This window comes from the organism of the source record quoted next, unplaced genomic scaffold (assembly GCF_019419815.1).
Source record: "Pyrus x bretschneideri cultivar Hongxiangsu unplaced genomic scaffold, Pyrus_bretschneideri_v1 Contig1, whole genome shotgun sequence".
Classification (NCBI taxonomy): domain Eukaryota; kingdom Viridiplantae; phylum Streptophyta; class Magnoliopsida; order Rosales; family Rosaceae; genus Pyrus; species Pyrus x bretschneideri.
In genome coordinates, this window is record NW_025999390.1 from 16,368,257 (window position 1) to 16,388,185 (window position 19,929).

The 19,929-nt window shown below is 41.0% G+C and overlaps 3 protein-coding genes across 3 annotated transcripts; all 3 read right to left on the reverse strand.

The window, feature by feature from the left end:
- Positions 1 to 974: 974 nt before the first annotated feature.
- LOC125479618 (toMV susceptible protein tm-1(GCR26)) lies at positions 975 to 4,953 on the reverse strand. The gene is made up of 9 exons (XM_048589153.1): positions 4,645 to 4,953; positions 3,902 to 4,561; positions 3,235 to 3,441; positions 2,929 to 3,144; positions 2,595 to 2,811; positions 2,150 to 2,397; positions 1,816 to 1,994; positions 1,473 to 1,726; positions 975 to 1,383 (listed from the first exon to the last, which is right to left on the reverse strand). The coding sequence occupies exons 1-9, from the start codon at positions 4,774 to 4,776 to the stop codon at positions 1,232 to 1,234; spliced, it is 2,265 nt and encodes a 754-aa protein (XP_048445110.1). The 5' UTR covers positions 4,777 to 4,953; the 3' UTR covers positions 975 to 1,231.
- A 6,040-nt stretch (positions 4,954 to 10,993) lies between these two features.
- On the reverse strand, positions 10,994 to 12,558 carry LOC125476159 (pinin-like). The gene is made up of 2 exons (XM_048581933.1): positions 12,239 to 12,558; positions 10,994 to 12,116 (listed from the first exon to the last, which is right to left on the reverse strand). The coding sequence occupies exons 1-2, from the start codon at positions 12,556 to 12,558 to the stop codon at positions 11,558 to 11,560; spliced, it is 879 nt and encodes a 292-aa protein (XP_048437890.1). The 3' UTR covers positions 10,994 to 11,557.
- A 4,683-nt stretch (positions 12,559 to 17,241) lies between these two features.
- On the reverse strand, positions 17,242 to 19,929 carry LOC125479621 (heavy metal-associated isoprenylated plant protein 43-like). The gene is made up of 2 exons (XM_048589156.1): positions 18,207 to 19,929; positions 17,242 to 17,851 (listed from the first exon to the last, which is right to left on the reverse strand). The coding sequence occupies exons 1-2, from the start codon at positions 18,289 to 18,291 to the stop codon at positions 17,544 to 17,546; spliced, it is 393 nt and encodes a 130-aa protein (XP_048445113.1). The 5' UTR covers positions 18,292 to 19,929; the 3' UTR covers positions 17,242 to 17,543.

Genomic DNA, 19,929 nt, shown 5'->3' on the forward strand with positions numbered 1-19,929 from the left:
GCCTAGGAACCAATATGGCCAAGGCGACAATTATGATGTTTTTATACCGTGTAGTAAGTGGATACAGGTGAGTGAGAATTTGCAGTGCCATCATTTGATTTTTTTCTTGTCTTGTATGAGCAACATTACTGCTAGTGCCCATGCGTGTATGTGCAATTTATGGCCGTTCGTTTTGGGACTCGCTTTTGAGCAACGGTAAAAGCTCGCCTACACTCTGTGGAGTGTGGGCATCTTATTGATAAATCTTAAACTCTTTCCCCTTATTGTGTAGCTGGACAATACAAGATTGGGATCCTAGCATGGAAAAGATGTCATTCGTTCCAAGGTTAGCCAGTGGGTTGCCCATTACCTTGAAGGCCTTGTAAGAGAGTAGAACCTCGTATGCCTTAAAGTTTGGGTTCAATAATCCGGTAACTTGCCATTTGTGTGGACAGTCACTACCCCGTGGCTAGCGCCGGCTGCTAAGGCTGCTCCTTGTGCAAGAACATATTATTTGTGTTTTGTAGCACCTACTGTTGCTACTTTGTGGATTTAGTCTCATACTATTGCTGCTTGTTCCGCTAGTTTTGTTGTGTTAATGAAGCGTTTCTTTTGTTGTGTTAATGAAGCGTTTCTTTTGTTGTGTTAATGAAGCATGTTGATGCACAAAATTAGTGGACTTTGGAACAACATAAATCTGACCGTAAATCGCACTCACACACAAGAACTCAACGATAATTCGTCGTTTATTATATCCACATTGGTATAGATCCAGTTTCCACTATGTCAAATGAGGGATAAATTGTACATGGATGCTTATTGCTAGAGAGGTTAGGGTTTTCCTTCCCCTAAAGTGAGGGTGAGATTCTTCTATAGAACAAAGGTCTCCGTCCCCTCTTATTTACATTATGGGCTAAGTATTAAGGCCCAATATCCAACAAACCATTTCTTTTTCCCAACAGAAGAAGAAGCAAGAAAGAAAGGAATAAAATAAATAAATAAATAAAAACATCGGGAAGCTTGTCACTCATTTTGCAAAATCTTAAGTACAAATTCTTGCCAAAATATTGTTACTATTGATCAGATGATATAATATTACAAGTGGTACTAAGAAACCACTACAAAGCAACAGCGACATCAACTTTTATATCAACGCAAGTTTCCTTTTTATATAATGTAACCAAGCAAATATAATAGGGATACAAGCACAACACGAAGCATCTGTGCTTACCAAAAACAAGCAGATCAAACTTCAGTTGATGGAAATCGATTTGTACTGTTGGACCGTGGAGGTGATAGCCTGTTCAACAGGTAGCCTCTCCACGCTTGACGCCCCATAAAACCCATGAACTCCCTTGGTGTTCTTTAGTATAAATTTTGCCTCTCTTGGACCCGAGATTGGACCTGCAAATTGCACCAAACGATCTTCATGTTCATTAATATGATAAAAAGAAAACTTGGTAACAAGAAATGAAAAGCTCATGAGCACATACCACCATGGCAAAGCACAATGGCGTTGGGATTGATCCTACTTGCAGCATCTGCAATATTTTGTACACGATCTACACTTTCATCCAGTGAAACAGCCGTCTTTGCCCCTATAGAGCCGGATGTGGTGAGTCCCATATGAGCCACAATGATATCAGCACCAGCTTTTGCCATTTGCACAGCTTCATCTTGATTGAAAGCATATGGGGTTGTCAAGAGCCCCATCTTATGTGCTTTTTCGATCATCTCAACCTCCAATCTAATCATTCCATTAAGAAAAAGTTAATGTGCAGAATGCAATAAATTATAATATTAGTCTTTAAAAAAAAATCTCTGTTTAATACCTACCGGTATCCCATTCCAGTTTCTTCAAGATTTTGTCTAAAATTACCATCAAAGAGTCCAACTGTTGGAAAATTTTGGACCCCAGAGAATCCAATTGACTCCACCTGCCTTAAAAAGAAATCCATTCGGCGAAAAGGATCGGTGCCACACACCCCAGCAAGAACAGGTACCTTCTTCACCACCTATCATTATCATCAGCTCCACATCAGCAAAAAGTGTTTTAAAAGGGACATAGGAACGGGTAAGGTATTGCACTACTAATTTGAATTGTCAGTCTTTCAGTAAAGAACTGAAGATCTCTTATAAAGTTTTATACTATAGAGCGGTTGAAACTTACTGGCAAAACTTCATTGGCCATGTCAAGTACTACAGCATTTGCATCAGCAAACGGCAATAAGCCTGCCAATGAACCTCTTCCTGCCATGCGAAAGCGCCCTGAATTGTACACCACTATCAGATCAACACCACCAGCTTCCTCAAACTTTGCAGATATGCCTGTCCCTGCACCTGCCCCTATAATTGGAATTCCTCTATTTATTTGATCTTTGAGTTGCTGCAACACCACCCTAGTTCTTTCCAGAGTTTCTGTCACAGAAGTAACGCATTACTGGTTAGATCTGAATCCAATAATGACATAAAACAAATCTGCAGCTCTATTCATTGAGAAAAGTTGCTCTAATATTCAATCGTTAAATCCTTCTCCAAATCATTCAATGTAATTGAATTCCTATTAATATGATTCTAATTTACTCCAAGAAAATGAACACAGTTCAAACTACAACCTGGTCTTGCATCTGGGAAATCACTCAGGTTACGTGGAACGGTCTCAGAGCTTGACAAATTTATCTTCGAAACAGAACTTTCATGAACTTGTTGGTTTGATTCATGAACTTGCGGTGGAGTAGACTGGATAGAACTCTTTGTACTAATCTCTAAAAATGAGTCCACCAATGCATTTGCAAACTCAGGATCATTTATATGATGAGGGTACACCCTTACCTATTAAAAACATGCACTATTTTCAATAGTAATGTTGGTCTTGCGCATGAAACCAAAGCAACTAGAGACAGTTCGAGCATTGAAATAAATACACCATTCAATGGGAAATAATTGTACCTTCCGATCTTCATTTGTCTGGACCAGCCTCTGTAGTTCATTAATCAGCGAAGCATTGACCTCTGGATCATGGAAAGGCTGCCCCGGTGCATCCAAAGCAGAGATACCCTTTTGTGGTAGGCAAACAACCACCTTTGATGATGATTTGTTCAACTTATCTGCTATAAAACCAGCAAATTTCTTGTTCTCATCTACAGTGGTTCTCATGAGTGAAACCTGAAAATGACGAGTATTGTTTCCATGTTATCCACACACAGACAACCCTTTTGAGCGTCATATTATGTTTAGAGACTTATCAGTTATTACCTGCTTATTATGTTCATGAATCTTTCTGTGTTGAAAATTGGATGGTATGGTATCCTTAGCTCCAAAATTTACCATATCCAAAGCTCCAACACTTAGTACTAAAGGAATCTTTTTCTCTATGATGGCATCAAAGCGGGAAGCATCGCAAGCCATGACACCCCCTACCACATGGTCTGCAACCTCTGTTGTTGTGATATCCAAAACCCCCTAAGTAAAACAAGGAAACCTTCCATATAAACAAAACTTACACAAAAAGACAAACGCAATACTAAGGTTAAATGAAATGAAATTACATAAAGGTTTGGACTTCGCATGTAGCAAACTGCGGCGGAAACAAAACAATGCATATACCTGTCGATAGTTAAATGAGATGAAATTGTATTATATTAATAAGAAAGAGTAGGCCTACGCTTCGAAATGAGCTCTGAAATACCTACATCTTTTCAAGTATTTACATTAAAACTATGCGAAACAAATCATATCTCGAGCTTCAACAATCAAACAATCAAAATTCCCTTGTTCTGTAAAGCGCTCTCGTTGATAAAAGCTGACCAAGTTCACATTTTTATATATCCATTCCGAAAATTCTACTCAAACAAATTGATAAATCTTCAAATTTAACATACCAACACATACAAACGAATAAATTTCCAACAAAAGGTATTACCTTTATGAATCCACCTCTAACCAGAGACTCCATGGCTCTCCCTCCAACCCCAGTGGCATGAAAAACCAATGTCTCATACCCCTGCTTCTCCAATCTCTCTTTAACCCCATTCACACACTGAGTCGTCACCCCAAACATGGTCAGCCCCACCGTCGGTTTCTCCACCCCTCCACCGCCACCGCCTGAATCTCCGCCCCTCCCAACTCCCCCAACCACCATCCCACAGAACGCAGCAGCAGCATTGCTCAATACGACCCTGCTCACGCTATTAATCCCACAGACATCGACAATTGACGGGTACAACACCAGGTCCGAAGTCCCCACATAGTGATCGGTCCACCCGCTCGCGACGGTCGATAAGATCAGCTTCGGTACTCCGATTGGCAGAGATCTTAGGGCGGAGGATATCAGTGCCGTGCCTCCGCTGCCTCCGAGACCTACAGCTCCGGCTAAAATGCCGTCGTTCTGAGCTTTGGATAGGAAGTTCTCGAGCGCTTTGCTCATTACAGCAACCGCTTCGCCCCTGTCCTCCGGAATTTGATCGGCTGATGCTTCAGAACTGTGACTGAGAATCTCCTTCCTTGAAACGAATTCGAAATCGGTTGGATTTCTATCGGTCTCGGTCCGACTCGCCGATACGTCCACTACCGATACTTTGACCTGCCGTTTCGGTATAGGACATTGAGATTCTGTATCAGATTTAAAAAATAAATAAATAAACGGCGAGAAGTAGAAGGATTTACCGTCAGTGAGGAAGCTGTGGAGAAGGCGTTGAGATGGGATCGAACCGACTCGGCGAGGAATCGGAGCTCGTCGAGCTTCGTATCGACGGTTCCGATACAGAAAACTCGGGAGTTTTTATTACCGGCCGGCATTTCGAAGCGTCCGAGTTATGCAACTGAGTTGAGGATGACCAATGAGAACTTAGTATTTACTTGATCGGTGCTCTCAGGGACGGTTTCTGGAAGCAAATACTGAGCCAAAATGTCGCGCGTTCCGCGGTGGTTGGTAAATCTGCAATTTCAAGCGAAGTTTGGATTTAGGAGCCACGTCACCGCCACCAAATCTCATGTGGTGTGGTGTATCCGTGAGATTGACTCTTAGACAATCAATAAACATTTAAAAAAAAGATGTCAAAAATATCACATGAACATATAATAGTAATAAATGATGTATTATTTACTTTAATCAAGATATTAAACATGACACAAAAAATAAGGTTAAACTGACATGAACAAAAAGATATTAAATTCAGAGCTGTTTTGAAATTCGATTTTTGCTATTTTCAAAGACATTCCACTTAGCTTGCTTAGAATGCTAGCATATTTAAGTATTATTTTATTATTTTTAAACAACAACAACCTAACTTTTATTAACTTAAAAAGAAAACATAAATGAAGCGATAATTTTTGGTATATCGGATGGAAAGAAAATATTAATAATATATCAAATTATCAAATCAATAATCAAACTGAAATTTGATGTTTTGAATTTAACGTTTACTTTGGAGATAGAGCTTAAAAAAAATGTAATAGGCGCATAAGATTTAAACTCCGCATCATTAGCTTTTTTTATTCTTTTTATTTTTTAAGTGCAAAAGATTTCGCTTTTCGGCAGTGTTCTCATGTTTTTTACAATTTCAGCTACAGTGCTAGGTCTCACTTAATGCAGACTTTTATGCAAGATTTAACTATAGTAAAATTTATTATGTTTGATTCTCGTCAAAAGTAAAGTTGAATCACATTATTGTTAGTTCATTATGAGGCTACATCCTCATACCCCTTAATATAAATAATATCGTTTGTTCAAAAAAAATAAACTATTGTAAAATTCATTAAATTTATGCAAGATATAAATCGTTGATTTTTCAAACCACTCAGTAATACGTATCATATGTCAATTTTTCTTTCAAATTGAAAATTGACATAGGAAACACATTAGAGCCACTTGCACAAATCCAGCATCATGCTTTCGACTGTCGTACTCTTTGGAATTCCATTTCCAACCACCATAGCGAAAACCTCATCCACCACCAAAAATCTCCTCTTCTAAAACTCAAGCCTTACCAACACAACACTAACGAAAGTCCATGCACTCTCGTCCGCTAAACATGCACCTCAACCTCTCGCGCCAATTCTTTTCCGACATCAGCCAATCATCTTCAATCATTACCAATCATCTTCAATCATTACCATAGCTACTGGAAGCACTCCAAAAGAAAATCAAGGCAGATACGAGTAGCTGGAAGAACAATGAAATATTCACTTAGGAATCGCTTTTTCTTGGGATGTTTTAGTTCTAGCTTATTTGGGTAAACTGCCATTATCACAAGGTTGCTGATTACCCCCTAAAACTATTTATTCAGCTAATCACCCCCTTAACTAGAAAAAGGTTGTGAATCATCACTTGGCCATTCAATTTAAGAGAATTTCATCCAAATTTACGTTAAGTGAGTGACATACTTTCGAGTGCATAAAGCCCCATGAACTATCATACTTTTAATTTAAGAGAACTTCATCACTTGGCCCTTCTCTCCCAAACTATATGGATAAAATTCTCTTGAATCTTATTGTTTTCTCGAGTCGAATTCCAAGTATGTCCGTGAAACTATGTCACATGCCGTTCGCATGACGCCACTTAACGGAAATTTGCGGTGGCGGAGCTAGAAATTCAAATCAGGGGGCCTTTAAATCATATAAAAAAAAGTTAGACAAAAAAAATATAGCAATATAATAATGAGAGAAAATTAAAGGTTCCTTTTTTGTATTGGCATGGAAAATTTTAATCAAACAAGACTGGTAGATCGTTAATATGTATGAAAAATTTAGTATTAAAATAATTATATCATAGAAACAAAAATTGTTACGAGATTAACAATAAAGTTAACATTAATTTCAAACAAAAATTTAAAATCATGGCTCAATACTATTATTATGAGATTTTTCTTCAACATAAATTAACCTTGTGTTATAAATAGGCAAAAGTTTGAGAGATAACCCTTGTTAAGGACAGGAGCGAAGCGGGTGCAAAATATCACATTGTTTTGTTTCGTAGGGCTTTTGGGCTTAATCTTGAAGAACGATTGGATGTGTGGATTTGTTGAGGTTGTTGATCCAAATGGCCGTTGGGGCTTGATCTTAGGATGAACGGATGATGAACGATGAACACTTTCCTCAAGGGCCGTCGGGGCTTGATCTTAAGTTGGTGGAAGTTCTTCAAGGGCCGTTGGGGCTTGATCTTGAAGGTTGATGGATGAGCGGATCTTCAAGGGCTTTTGGGCTTAATCTTGAAGAACGATTGGATGTGTGGATTTGTTGAGGTTGTTGATCCAAAGGGCCATTGGGGCTTGATCTTAGGATGAACGGATGATGAACGATGAACACTTTCCTCAAGGGCCGTCGGGGCTTGATCTTGAGTTGGTGGAAGTTCTTCAAAGGCCGTTGGAGCTTGATCTTGAAGAATGGTTGTGCGGATTTCTTCAAGGGCCGTCGGGGCTTGATCTTGAAGGAAGACTTAACGAAGAACGAAGAGAGCTTTTTTTTATCCTTCGGGATTTGCTTGAGAGCTTTAGAGTTTCAAAGCTTCAAGGTTTTGGTGTGATATCAATTTCCCTTCCTTTCTTCCCTTCTTTCTTCCTTTCTTCTCTTTTAAAATGAATGTCTTGGCTTCCTATTTATAGAATTCCAAAACTTGATTTTTGGATTTAAATAATCAGATGAAATAAATCATTTCTGCCAGGTATTGACACGTGTCATATTTGATGACTTTTCCAATTTATTTCGATTTTTCGTTGAGTCACACGCTACATGTAAAATTTATGTGACACGTGAGCGTTGAAATTTTAATTATTGGTCAACGTTCATTTCACCGAAATTTTGATGTCTACAAATGCCCCCACTTCAAGGCGCGTCGTAGACATGTGCTTGTCACGTGTAGAAGATGCGTTTTGAAGTTTCTTAATGTAGATGTCAACCCAAGGGCCGTCGAGGCTTGATCTTGAATTGGGCTGGAAATTTCTTCAAGGGCCATCGAGGCTTGATCTTGAGTTCGACTGGAAGATTTTCTGGTTTCCTCCAATCGTTGATTTTCCGCAGGCTTACTCTTGAACTGGGTGCAGGATTCTTTTGGTCTCCTCCACTCGTTGATTTTCCTTTGTGCTACTCTTGAACTGGGCAGCAGGATTCTTTTGGTCTCCCCCGAAGGTCTGAGCTTACTCCTTTTTTCTGTTTCTTTATTCAATCTTTCTAATTCGTACTGAAGAGTACGAAATAGAAAGATTGATTTTTCATTGTCACTCGTCTTTCTCCGAGCAGATGTGGTCCCTTCTCTGGAAGTGTATCAACCGTTGAAGATGACTACTCGAGAGCAACGCTAGGTAAGCAACCAGGGAATAGATTCCAGGTAATCGGTTCCAGATCGGAAGACTGACTCCGAGTGCCGGCTGATTGCTCTTTGCACTTTGCCATGCGAGTAAGAACAAGGACAAAGGAAAGAACATGGAGGAAGCATGATATGAGATACCTTTGCTTTTGAAGAAGCAGCGAATGAATCAGCATATTTATTTGTTGTGCTTGTCTCCACATGCTTCGATGTATCATTTTCACTTGCCTTACTTGCTCCCTTTGCAGAAGTGGTATTTCCTTATGCAGGTTTGGCATCTTCTCTTGTAGTATTTGTCTTCTGATACAGGAGTGGAATGCAAACCTTGCATTTGAATGGACCATCACTTCTTGGTGGCAGCGCAAGTTTGAGTGGAGGTTCCGACATATTGCTTTCTCTGTCCTTGTCTTGGCAGGTGAGAACAAGAGCAAAGGAAAAGATAGGGAAAAAGCATGATATGAGATACCTTTGCTTTCGCCCTTGATGATATGAGATACTTTTGCTTTTGAAGAAGCAGCGAATGAATCAGCACATATATTTGTTGTGCTTGCCTCCACATGCTTCGATCTACCGTTTCCTCCTGCCTCATCTGTACTCCAGGCATCTGGTATCTTCTTTGGGGGATACATCCATGGTTGAAAATGTGTTCTCAAGAGAAGAAGAAAACTGAGCATGTTTGAGAGGGTTGGTTGCAGCTTACATTTTCGGCCGAGAAGGAAAGTTATGCGTTTGTGGGTCTATGCCTTGCCATGAATGTTGATGTATATATGAATTGTAATGGCAAGTGGCAGTGCGGATGCGGCAATGTCCTCCACGCGTCTTCTGAAAAGCCGGGAGCTTTTGACAAAGTGGCACGCGCTTTCTGGAAAGCCGGGAGCTTTTGACAAAGTTGCACTCGCTTTCTGGAAAGCCGGGAGCTTTCGGCTTTGTCACCCACGTTTGTCGGCAAAAGTGTGCAGCTGCTTTCTCACCTTCCACGCGTCTTCTGAAAAGCCGGGAGCTTTTGACAAAGTTACACACGCTTTCTGAAAAGCCGGGATTGCGTCTGAAGAGCTGGCGATCTTTACGCCAGAAAATCCGGCTTTGAAACGTGGTGTCTCTTCAATTCTGAATTGGTGATTGTGTCGCCTCTCCTTTAATAGAGGTGATCGATCACCTCTAATATGCACACTTTGAAGATTGCCCATTTGTGAACATCGTCTCCGGCCCGTTGAGATTTTACTCCATCCAACCCTTCTCTTTTAACTTCTTGAAAAATGGCTAACGCATCTAACCCATCTAACATCTGCTTAGATTTGAGTCTTAGTAGTGATCCGGTCGCACCGCGTCAAGGTAATGTATGGTGCCCGTCTTTCTTATCTCCTAACGGCCCTCTTACAGGTGAAGATTCTGTGATGACGGATGCAACAACAGCTACGATAGTAGCTCGGAACCTCCTCACTCCTAAAGATAGTCAGCTGCTTTCAGAACGGTCCGATGAGTTGGCCGTTCAAGAATCCCAAGCTCTCAGTGTTCAGTGTGCGGGCTCTGTGTCCAACATGGGCCAACGCCTACTGGCTCGATCCCGTCAGGTTGAATCATTGATGGCAGAGGTGGAGAATCTCAAGCAAGAGATCAAACAGCTTAAACACGAGAATAGAAGTTTGCACGTGCTTGCCAATAATTACTCGACAGGCATGAAGAGGAAGCTTGATGAGATGCTAGAATCTCAAGGTCAAATTCAAAGTGACCGTCAAAGGCTTGCGTCTTTCTTCCAGAGGCACCTTTTTCCTGCGTCATCTAGCGTTCCACCAAGTATTGGGGCCTCGAATGATCTATCTTCGGTGCTTCTCGCTCCGATGCCTCCCGCTCCTAGAGTGTTGCCACGTAGTGGGGTTTCACGTAAACAACCTTCGTGAAGGCTCCATCTTTCTCTTTCTTTGTTAGATACATTTTTTTTTTTTTTTTCGCACTTGTAATTTCTATAAAATCAATGAACATGCTTTGTTTTATTTAGTGTATTGTGCTAAATACAGAGAAAACATGTACATCACCAAGATGTGTTTTTTTTTTTTTTTTTTTTTTTTTTTAATATAATTGCTCTCGGTGCGCCTGGCACCGTGTGAGTTTCAAATTCTACAAAATTACAACTTGTATATAACAAATATGTCCACAATCTTGTACACATACACACGCATATAGGCCACTGCATTTGCTCACTGCCTTGCATCTTCCAATTTGCTAATTTAAACAATTGGCAGCTGGTGCTGTCTTTGAAAGATGCTTCCCAACATCATCATTGCTACTTTTTTTTTTATTTATTTATTTTTTTAATTATTCTTTTGAAAGATGCTTCCCCGCATCATCATTTTTTTTTTCTTTATATGGCCATCTGCAAGGCTGAGTTCGTGGGTGAAAACCCAGGCCGAGTCCGAGAGAAGACGGAGGAGATCTTTGGGTGTGAGTTGACAAACTTTGATTTTGTCAATCACATTCAAAGGCAGCAGCAGAGGCAAGCAGACGGATGAGATCTTTGGGTGTGAGTTGACAAACTTTGATTTTGTTGATCACATTCAAAGGCAGCAGCCATGGCGGAGGTGCAGAAGCAGCCAGATATTGAGGTAGAATGTAAAGCGTCGAGTTTGAAGACCGGCTAGTCGTTTAACAGCGGTCAATGAAGCTCTTCGTTGATTTTGATCATGGTGGCCAGAATGACGAGCTCGAGGTAGTGCAAGGCGTCAAGCCTGAAGTGGAGGAATTGCAGCGGCGCTAGGTGATGAGCTGTTGTTGGCGAGAGGAGAAGGTGACTTGAGAAGCGAAAGGTGACGGGATCCATGCTGTGGACAATGAAGGACTTGAAGTAGATGTCGAAGATGCTAAGCATGTAAACGGCATAGAGAACTACGTCAAGCACTACCAGCCATTTCTCTTTCCTCTTCCTTCGTGATCTTGTTATCTTTTTTTTTTTTTTCAGCTGACCATTTCACATGCCTTACAACTGCTGTAGGGTTACATAACACAGATTATAAGCATCCACCAGTATACAAGCCAAACAAAACTATGATGCATCGCACCTAATTTGAAAGCATCGCCATAATTTGGCAGTCGAGTTTCAAAACTTTTCCTATAACACGAGCACAAGGCAATAAAACATCTCAATGGAAACTATGTAGTCATTTTAGCATTTTGACCATCTACAACTATAACTCTCCGACAGTATGGGCAGTCTCCTCGAATAAGAGCCCAGGGACTCAAGCAGGCAGCATGGAATCTATGTTCACAAGGCAAGCAAATAAGCTAATCTCCATCGGTAAAACTCTCCAGGCAAATACTACAATCTCCGGAAGCCTTTAACACCAAGCCGTCAACACCCACTTCTGCGCTGCTGAAAATATCAGTGCTCAAACAATCAAGAACCTCTTGACTAAGACCTGGAGGCTTCTTGTTCGCTTCTTGCAAGAGATGTAGCCTTTCAATTTGGGAGCCCAAGTTAGTCGAAGAATAGGCAGTGGCTGGCTGACTTGTCAAGATTTCAGCGTCCCAATCCCTTACAAGGGGACTCAAGTCATCAACATGCAGTAGCCCATCTCTGTAAAGATGCAATGCTCTATGCCGCCTGGTTTCTGAAGGAGGCATCCCTCTCAGCCTCTTCAGCAGCCTTTCCCTGGCGAGCAAAACGGACCCGGGAAGCCTCTCGTTCCCGCTCAAACCAGCGCTGCTTCCGACGGAATTGTGGTGGCGGCGACTGCTGCTGCTTCGGCGGCTGCTGTTGCTGTTGATACGCCACAGCCTGCGACTGCTGCTGGTACAGATTGTGGTGAGGATGATGAGGAGCCGCCCCGTAAGGCATGTAATGCTGCGGGTACACCATCATCTGCTGCTACATCATCGCCATCGCCGCCGCCGGGTACTGCATGGCCATCCATTGCTGCTGGTGCATCCATTGCTGCTGGTGGTGCTGCTGTTGAGTGACATTACGGCCAAGCGGACGACCGAGAAGAAGATAGAGGAGGAGGATCCTTTGCTTTTCCCTTGGAAACTGATTTTCTTTTCCTAGAATTCAAATCCATGGAATTGGTCTCCCCATTTGGATTCTGCTCAGAAATCGTCGATTCCTCTCGGGAAATGGGGAACTCACTCCTATCCTGCAGCAGAGCACTCATCATTTCCTGCATATTCGTTTGAGATTCGAGCGCCTTCAGCGACGGACTGCTCGAAACACGAGGAAACTTGTCGCCATTTTTCGCGACGGGATGGGATCGAAACGGCGGTTGTTCAGTGCTGTTGTTATTGTTCATTCCTAGATGTGGCGTTCTGTGAGATCTGAGGAGAGAGAGCAGAGAGGGAGGCTTGAAGCTAGAGAGAGAGAAGGAGGCGAGGGCTGCGCCGAAGCAAAGAGAAAGAGAGAGAGCCGGGCCTGGATTTGGGCTAGTGGAATCCGGCTGCTCGAGCGAGCTGGGGATGATGATGGCACTGGGCCTGGATTTGGCTGCTCCTTTTTGTGGACTTCAACTTCTGTTTCTTTGAGTTGGCATGGGTCTTAAGTGTAGGCAAACCCACTTTAACATGTATAATTTTTTTATTTTTTTTATTTTTTTATTATTATTATTTTTTATTATTTTTTTTATATTTTTTTATATTTTTTTATATTTTATTTTATTTTTTGAGTAGAGAATATATATATATTTTTTTAATACATAGTAACATATGTATTTTTTTTTTCTTTTCTTTTGTAATAAAATTGACTTTCTTTAATGAAACATTTATTTATTTATTTTGATGTGACTGTACTTGAAGTTTTGAAGTTTCAAGTTGCCTACGTACTCTTCCAAAGAAGAGATTAAGTCATAACGTAGTTCAAATGAGTGATGGTTTTGATGATGATTTTGCCGTACACAGTTTATGCTCTTGCGGGCCAGGAGCGTTTGGTGCCGTTTGCAGTTTCAGCTCGTGCAGGCAAGGAGCGTTTGTTGTCGCCTTTTATGCTCGTGCGGACAAGGAGCTTTGGTTGTCGCCTTTTAGGCTCGTGCGAACGAGGAGCTTTTTTAAATTTGTCAAACAATCTTAGAGGGGCATTCCTTGCAATCTTCATAGCAAGGAGTCTTGACTGAGTGATTGAAGAAGTCTTTGGGGAAGAAATCGCGCATCGTGATGGCAACGGACGATCTTTGTGTCATAACTTCATCATCCTCAACACTTTCATGTAGCTTTGAAGGTTGACGGTAGCTGCTTTGCCCCCTTTCCGATTGGCGAGCTTGTGGAGGAGACCTATGTTTCTTGTGCATTTTCTTTGGAGTGACATAAGTCCATCCTTCAACTTCACTTGACTTAACTGACATGGTTTTGGAGCATGCCCTCAGCGGTTGAGGTGAAGATTTTGAGTTCAAAGAGCCGGAAGTGACGGTGGTATAGTTTGACTTCACCACATCATTAAGATCTAGCTCGATGATCCCTTTCTGAGCCAACTTCACGATGAGATCTTTTAGCACAAAGCATTTTTCCGTCGGATGACTAATGAAGCGGTGGAATTTACAGTACCTTGGACTGTCAGTACGGTTCATATCTTCTGGCCGTTTGCACTCAGGTAGGTCGATCACCTTTTTGTCAAGCAAGTCTTTCAACATGGCAACCACGTCAGAGTCGGGGAATGGATAAGTCTTCTCCTCAAGCTCCTTCAAAGTGCGTCTACGTATCTCTTGATCACGAAAAGCTTCGGTTTGAATCGCCTTGCTTCGTGTAGGGATTTTGACTGGAGTTGTGTTGACCGTCATTGCTTCCTTGGTGGGTTTCCACGTAGCCTTATCCACCTTTGGCCCCAAAACTTTGTCATTCTTGTAGTCGGCAATCTGTTCTTTCTTCCCATGACGGGTGATGCTTAACTCCATATCATGGGCGCGGGTGGCTAACTCCTCAAATGTTCGTGGTTTGATGCCTTGAAGGATGTAGTGTAGTCCCCACTGCATGCCTTGAACGCACATCTCAATGGCAGAGGTTTCAGAAAGCCGATCTTTGCAATCCAGACTTAAAGAACGCCATCTATTTATGTAGTCGACGACAGGTTCATCTTTCCACTGTTTCGTGCTGGTCAGCTCTAGCATGCTTACAGTACGACGAGTGGTGTAGAAACGGTTGAGGAATTCCCTTTCTAGCTGGTCCCAACTGTTGATAGACTCAGGTTCGAGGTCAGTGTACCAGTCAAAAGCGTTACTTTTCAACGAACGCACGAACTGTTTGACGAGGTAGTCTCCCTCTGTTCCAGCATTGTTGCAAGTTTCAATGAAATGGGCGACATGTTGCTTCGGGTTGCCTTTTCCATCGAACTGCATGAATTTTGGGGGCTGATAACCCCTTGGCATCTTCAAAGCATCAATCTTCTTGGAGTAAGGCTTTGAGTACAGTACGGAGTCATGCGAGCTTCCTTCGTACTGTGTCTTGATAGTGCTTGCGATCATCTCCTGTAGCTGCTGGATAGAGAGAGATCCCATGAATGCCGTTGCTTGGTCTAGCTTCGGCTTCTCTTCAACTTTCTCCGCTAGTGGCTCCTCTTCTTCGTCGACTTCTTTCTCTAATAGGCCAACATTTGGGTTGACTTTCACGTCGGGCAGCGCATCTAGTTGGTTGACAAGTGCGGCAATCTGCAAGTCATTCTCTTCCACAGTCCGTGTGAGCTTTGCGATTGCTTCATTCATCTGAGCTAGCTGCTCCTCGATTGAAGTTGCTCCAGTGGTCATGATTTGCATGGTTGTACTGCCGCTCGAATCAGCGTCGGAGAGTAGGAACTCTGAGTATTTCCTCGGGCTTTCCCCCCTTGATGCCCTTAGCGAGGCTAGGGTGATCACAGGCTCGTACCTCAGGTGCTCTTGTTCCTTTGACAGAGTTAATGCAGGGGCGGAAGCCGCGGCAAAAAGATCTCTTGCCTTACTTCGGGTTATGATGCCCGAAATATCACCACTTGCGGCGATGATGTTCTTGTTCTTTGCTTTGATTGCAGGAACAGCTTGATCCTTTCTTGATGCCATTTGCGTTTTTCGATGATTTGATGATAGAGATGAGAGGTATAGATGTCCCACTGGGCGTGCCAAATTTGTAAACACGAAAAATTCCTGAAACAAGAGACAAGAATACATGTACAAAATATATTTTTGTATTAATGATTTTGGGGTTACAATCTCTTTGTAATTTGGTCCTCTGATTCTATCTTCGTAGGGTGTAGGTTTGTGGATGAGTTGTTGATCCAAAGGGCCGTCGGGGCTTGATCTAAGGATGAACAGTTGATGAATGGATCTTCCAGGGGCGTTGGGCTTGATCTTGAAGAATGGGTGTATGAGTTTGTTGAGGTTGTTGATCCAAAGGGCCGTTGGGGCTTGATCTTAGGATGAACGGATGATGAATGATGAACACTTTCTTCAAGGGGCCGTCGGGGCTTGATCTTGAGTTGGTGGAAGTTCTTCAAGGGCCGTTGGGGCTTGATCTTGAAGGTTGATGGATGAGCGGATCTTCAAGGGCTTTTGGGCTTAATCTTGAAGAACGATTGGATGTGTGGATTTATTGAGGTTGTTGATCCAAAGGGCCGTTGGGGCTTGATCTTAGGATGAACGGATGATGAACGATGAACACTTTCCTCAAGGGCCGTCGGGGCTTGATCTTGAGTTGGTGGAAGTTCTTCAAGGGCCGTTGGAGCTTGATCTTGAAGAATGGTTGTGCGGATTTCTTCAAGGGCCGTCGGGGCTTGATCTTGAAGGAAGACTTAACGAAGAACGAAGAGAGCTTTTTTTGATCCTTCGGGATTTGCTTGAGAGCTTTAGAGTTTCAAAGCTTCAAGGTTTTGGTGTGATATCAATTTCCCTTCCTTTCTTCCCTTCTTTCTTCCTTTCTTCTCTTTTAAAATGAATGCCTTGGCTTCCTATTTATAGAATTCCAAAACTTGATTTTTGGATTTAAATAATCAGATGAAATAAATCATTTCTGCCAGGTATTGACACGTGTCATATTTGATGACTTTTCCAATTTATTTCGATTTTTCGTTGAGTCACACGCTACATGTAAAATTTATGTGACACGTGAGCGTTGAAATTTTAATTATTGGTCAACGTTCATTTCACCGAAGGATTGCAGATAAAAAGAGGAAGGTAGTGATACTGATATTATTGTTTTCAATTCTTTTCTCTTTCAATTGTTGTATCTTCATCATCCACGGAGTGCTCTATTTATAGAACCACATCTGCAGGTTTACAGAGAATGAAAATCACCCGTGACAAATCAAACAATCATATGTGATAAACCATTTTTAAAAAAGCATAACACAACAAACTATTCCCATGTGGGCATTCAATCATTCTCATAATTTTTTACAAAACCTTGTTTTGTATCAACTAACCAAAAAATACAAATTGCTGATGAGGAACTTTAAGTAGGTTCACCAGCAAGTTTCGAACACCTGACGCGCAAGAACACAGAAACCACTTTAACCACCAAGCCACACATTCTTTAGTTATGTAACCAACAGATCAAATATATAAACTAATATTTCTGGATAGGCCAGTACCATCTTGGTCTCCCAAATTTGGATGAGATTTTCTAAAATCGGCAGCTTCATACTAGTTAAGAGGGTAAATCGACAAAAAAATAAATAATTTAAATGAGTAATTGATAGCTTTGTCATAGTTAGAGGGGGTATTTGACAGTTTACCCAGAATATATAAACTAATATTTCTGGATAGGCCAGTACCATCTTGGTCTCCATGTGGCTCCGCCACTGCAAATTTGGATGAGATTTTCTAAAATCGACAGCTTCATACTAGTTAAGAGGGTAAATCGACAAAAAAATAAATAATTTAAATGAGTAATTGATAGCCTTGTCATAGTTAGAGGGGGTATTTGACAGTTTACCTAACTTATTTAGAAATGTCAACGTAAAAGCATTATGCAACAATAATCAACAAGCCCATCCAAGCATTCCAACAAAAAAAACCAACAAGGGATAAATTATAAGGTGTGCGTGTGAACAATATGAATGACATCAATATTATCACTCTAATTTTTACGAGCTTTAAGTCTTACACATGATTATTTTTGTTTGTGAATACAATTCACATAGCTCTATAGCATTCAACATGCATGTAAGTTCCACAATGAGATTCACATGCATACATCAACTATTAAAAGTCTCCAACTAATCGGCAGGCGAATGATTGAGCTTAACAAACTCTAACCCAACTGACAAATTGATAGATCATACAAAATCATCGACCTTGACAATATCATGGGTTATTTGACTTTATCATCACATGATAGAACAGGAGGGGTTGTGATCATAACTAGGCTCCAGCCTTACAATGGCCAATCTTTGACATTCTTCACAGTTATGGGGCATGTGAAGGTGTTCGACCTTCTGGTCTGGTTTTTTTTCTTCAGGTTTCTTCACTTCGGGCTTCTTTTCTGCAGGTTTAGGTGGAGCAGGAGGCGGCCCAATACTCACTACTTCAGCAAATTTACCTGCTTTTCTAGTTCGAACAATTATTTCATAGGGATCACAGTTGCCTGTTACAGTCAAAGTTCCTTTGGTTGCATCAACTTCAACTTTATCCACACCTGAAATGATCAGAGGTGATTAATTAATATGACAGATATTATTGTACATTTTTGGTTTAGACGTTGTGAGGCTTAAATGCTTAATAAACTCTCGAGTTTTATTTTGGTCAGATGTCCAAACATGCTTGAGAGATTATCAATCATTGATATTGTGGAAGTTCTTCATCAATCAATGATTAGTAGTTATTTATGGACGCATGAATTGCTAACAATATCACATGTTGAATACTACGCTCATACGATAAGTCGCGATTAATCTTATCCTGAATAACTAAGAAGTGATACAAGCATAATTCATATATGCCAATTGGGAAATTAAGGAAATAAGATTCAAGAGGGGACATGATTATGTTACCTTGTAGGCCAGACACTGCCTTGAGGAGCTTCTTCTTGCATTTTAGGCATGATATATCAACCTTGAGGACAGTCCTTTGTACCATTGAAGAGCTAGAGCTTCAACTCTCTCTCTCTCTCTCTCTAAACTAGCTATAAAGGCGGTGTAATATATGGAGCTTTGTTCACTCCCTAGTTACTAGCTAGATAAGCTCATCTCAATTAAGCTGGTCGATTTTGTCCAATTGGCCTTAATATATATATATAAATCCTAAGTAAACAACATATATTTTGTATCACCAACTTGATCAAAATCAAGCCTGCCAAAGTGAAGGAGATGAAACCTATATGTTTCATTGACTTGTTCTTATTTGACCCAATTTGATTCCCAACCACCATCCACCATATGTCATTTATATTAGATACATCAATATGTGAGGAAATTCAAGACACAAGCTAAATAAAAAATATATGAGAGGAAAAAGAACAAAAGTATATGTTGACAAAGTAATCCGATCAATCAAAGGATAGGGACTATTTTGACTATATGCTATGATCCATATATAATCTTTTTCCTCACTTAATTTGTCTAAAGTGGCTTACATATATTATGAAATCATCAAGATATGCCTTGTTATTCAAACAAAGTGGAGAGCATGCCAAACAAAGCGTTTTTTTATTTAGGTTTCGTGCACTTGTATACAAGTCAACTAGTTGAGGTCAAATTTGCTTGTCATACTTATATGTAAAATAAAAGATATATTTTCTTTATTTGTAAATCACAATTTATTTGTACATGTAAAAATACCTCATTAAAATTATGCAAATAGTTCATAAATATATAAAATTGTGATCTGTTGTATGAAAAAGCCAAGTACTTTGCCAAATGATATGTAACTCAAACAAGGAAAATAGTTTTTTTTTTTTTTTTTCTTTTGGTAAACTGGAAATATTATTCCAGGGCAAAGGCCAAGTAAAGTTACACAGAGGTCCAACCACAACTTAAGTACATAACAAAAGAAATTGGGCCTCAAAAGCACACAAAAAAGAGCCCAAAACAAGTCTCGAAGTCCAGTACAAACAAAAACAAAACAAGAAAACCCTAGAACCTCGGACCAATTTGCTCCATCCCCTCACGATTCCACGGTTTGCAATCACATCTCTTAACCACATTTTGTTGCGGATTTATCAGAAGGTGAGTAGAGTTATGGTTCAAGGTGTTCGCACCACCTCCTTCCTCCTGTTTGCCTTTATTGGCTCTGTCTCTGGTGTGTTGTGTTTTCCCATTGGATTCCTTGGTTTTTTGTTTGTGGATTTTGTGGTGTTGTTTGCAGGGCGATGGAGCACCGGTTTCCTTCATTCCTGGGGTTTTAAGACCATCTCCAACAATGGCCTATAACCTAAAATTCCCCTTTTTTTTCCCCCCAAAACCCACTCCAACCCATGTGCTAAATAAAACCTAAAACCCAAAACTTAAAAGAAGGCCAAATACCAGCCCGTTTTTAGGCCAAAACTCATTATGTGCCCTACCTGTTGTGAGTGAAACACGGGCTGTGAAGCCCACTTTCCTTTCATCCACTCTCCCACGCGCCGCACGCGCCAATTCGGATTCCCACCCGACAGCCCCACGTGGGCTGTTCCCTGCGCAATAATTGCAACAAAGTAGCCGTTGGGCTGCTTTACAAATCTAACGGTGATTGATTACTGGGCCGTTGGTTAATCCAACGGTCCAGGTTCAAATTTTT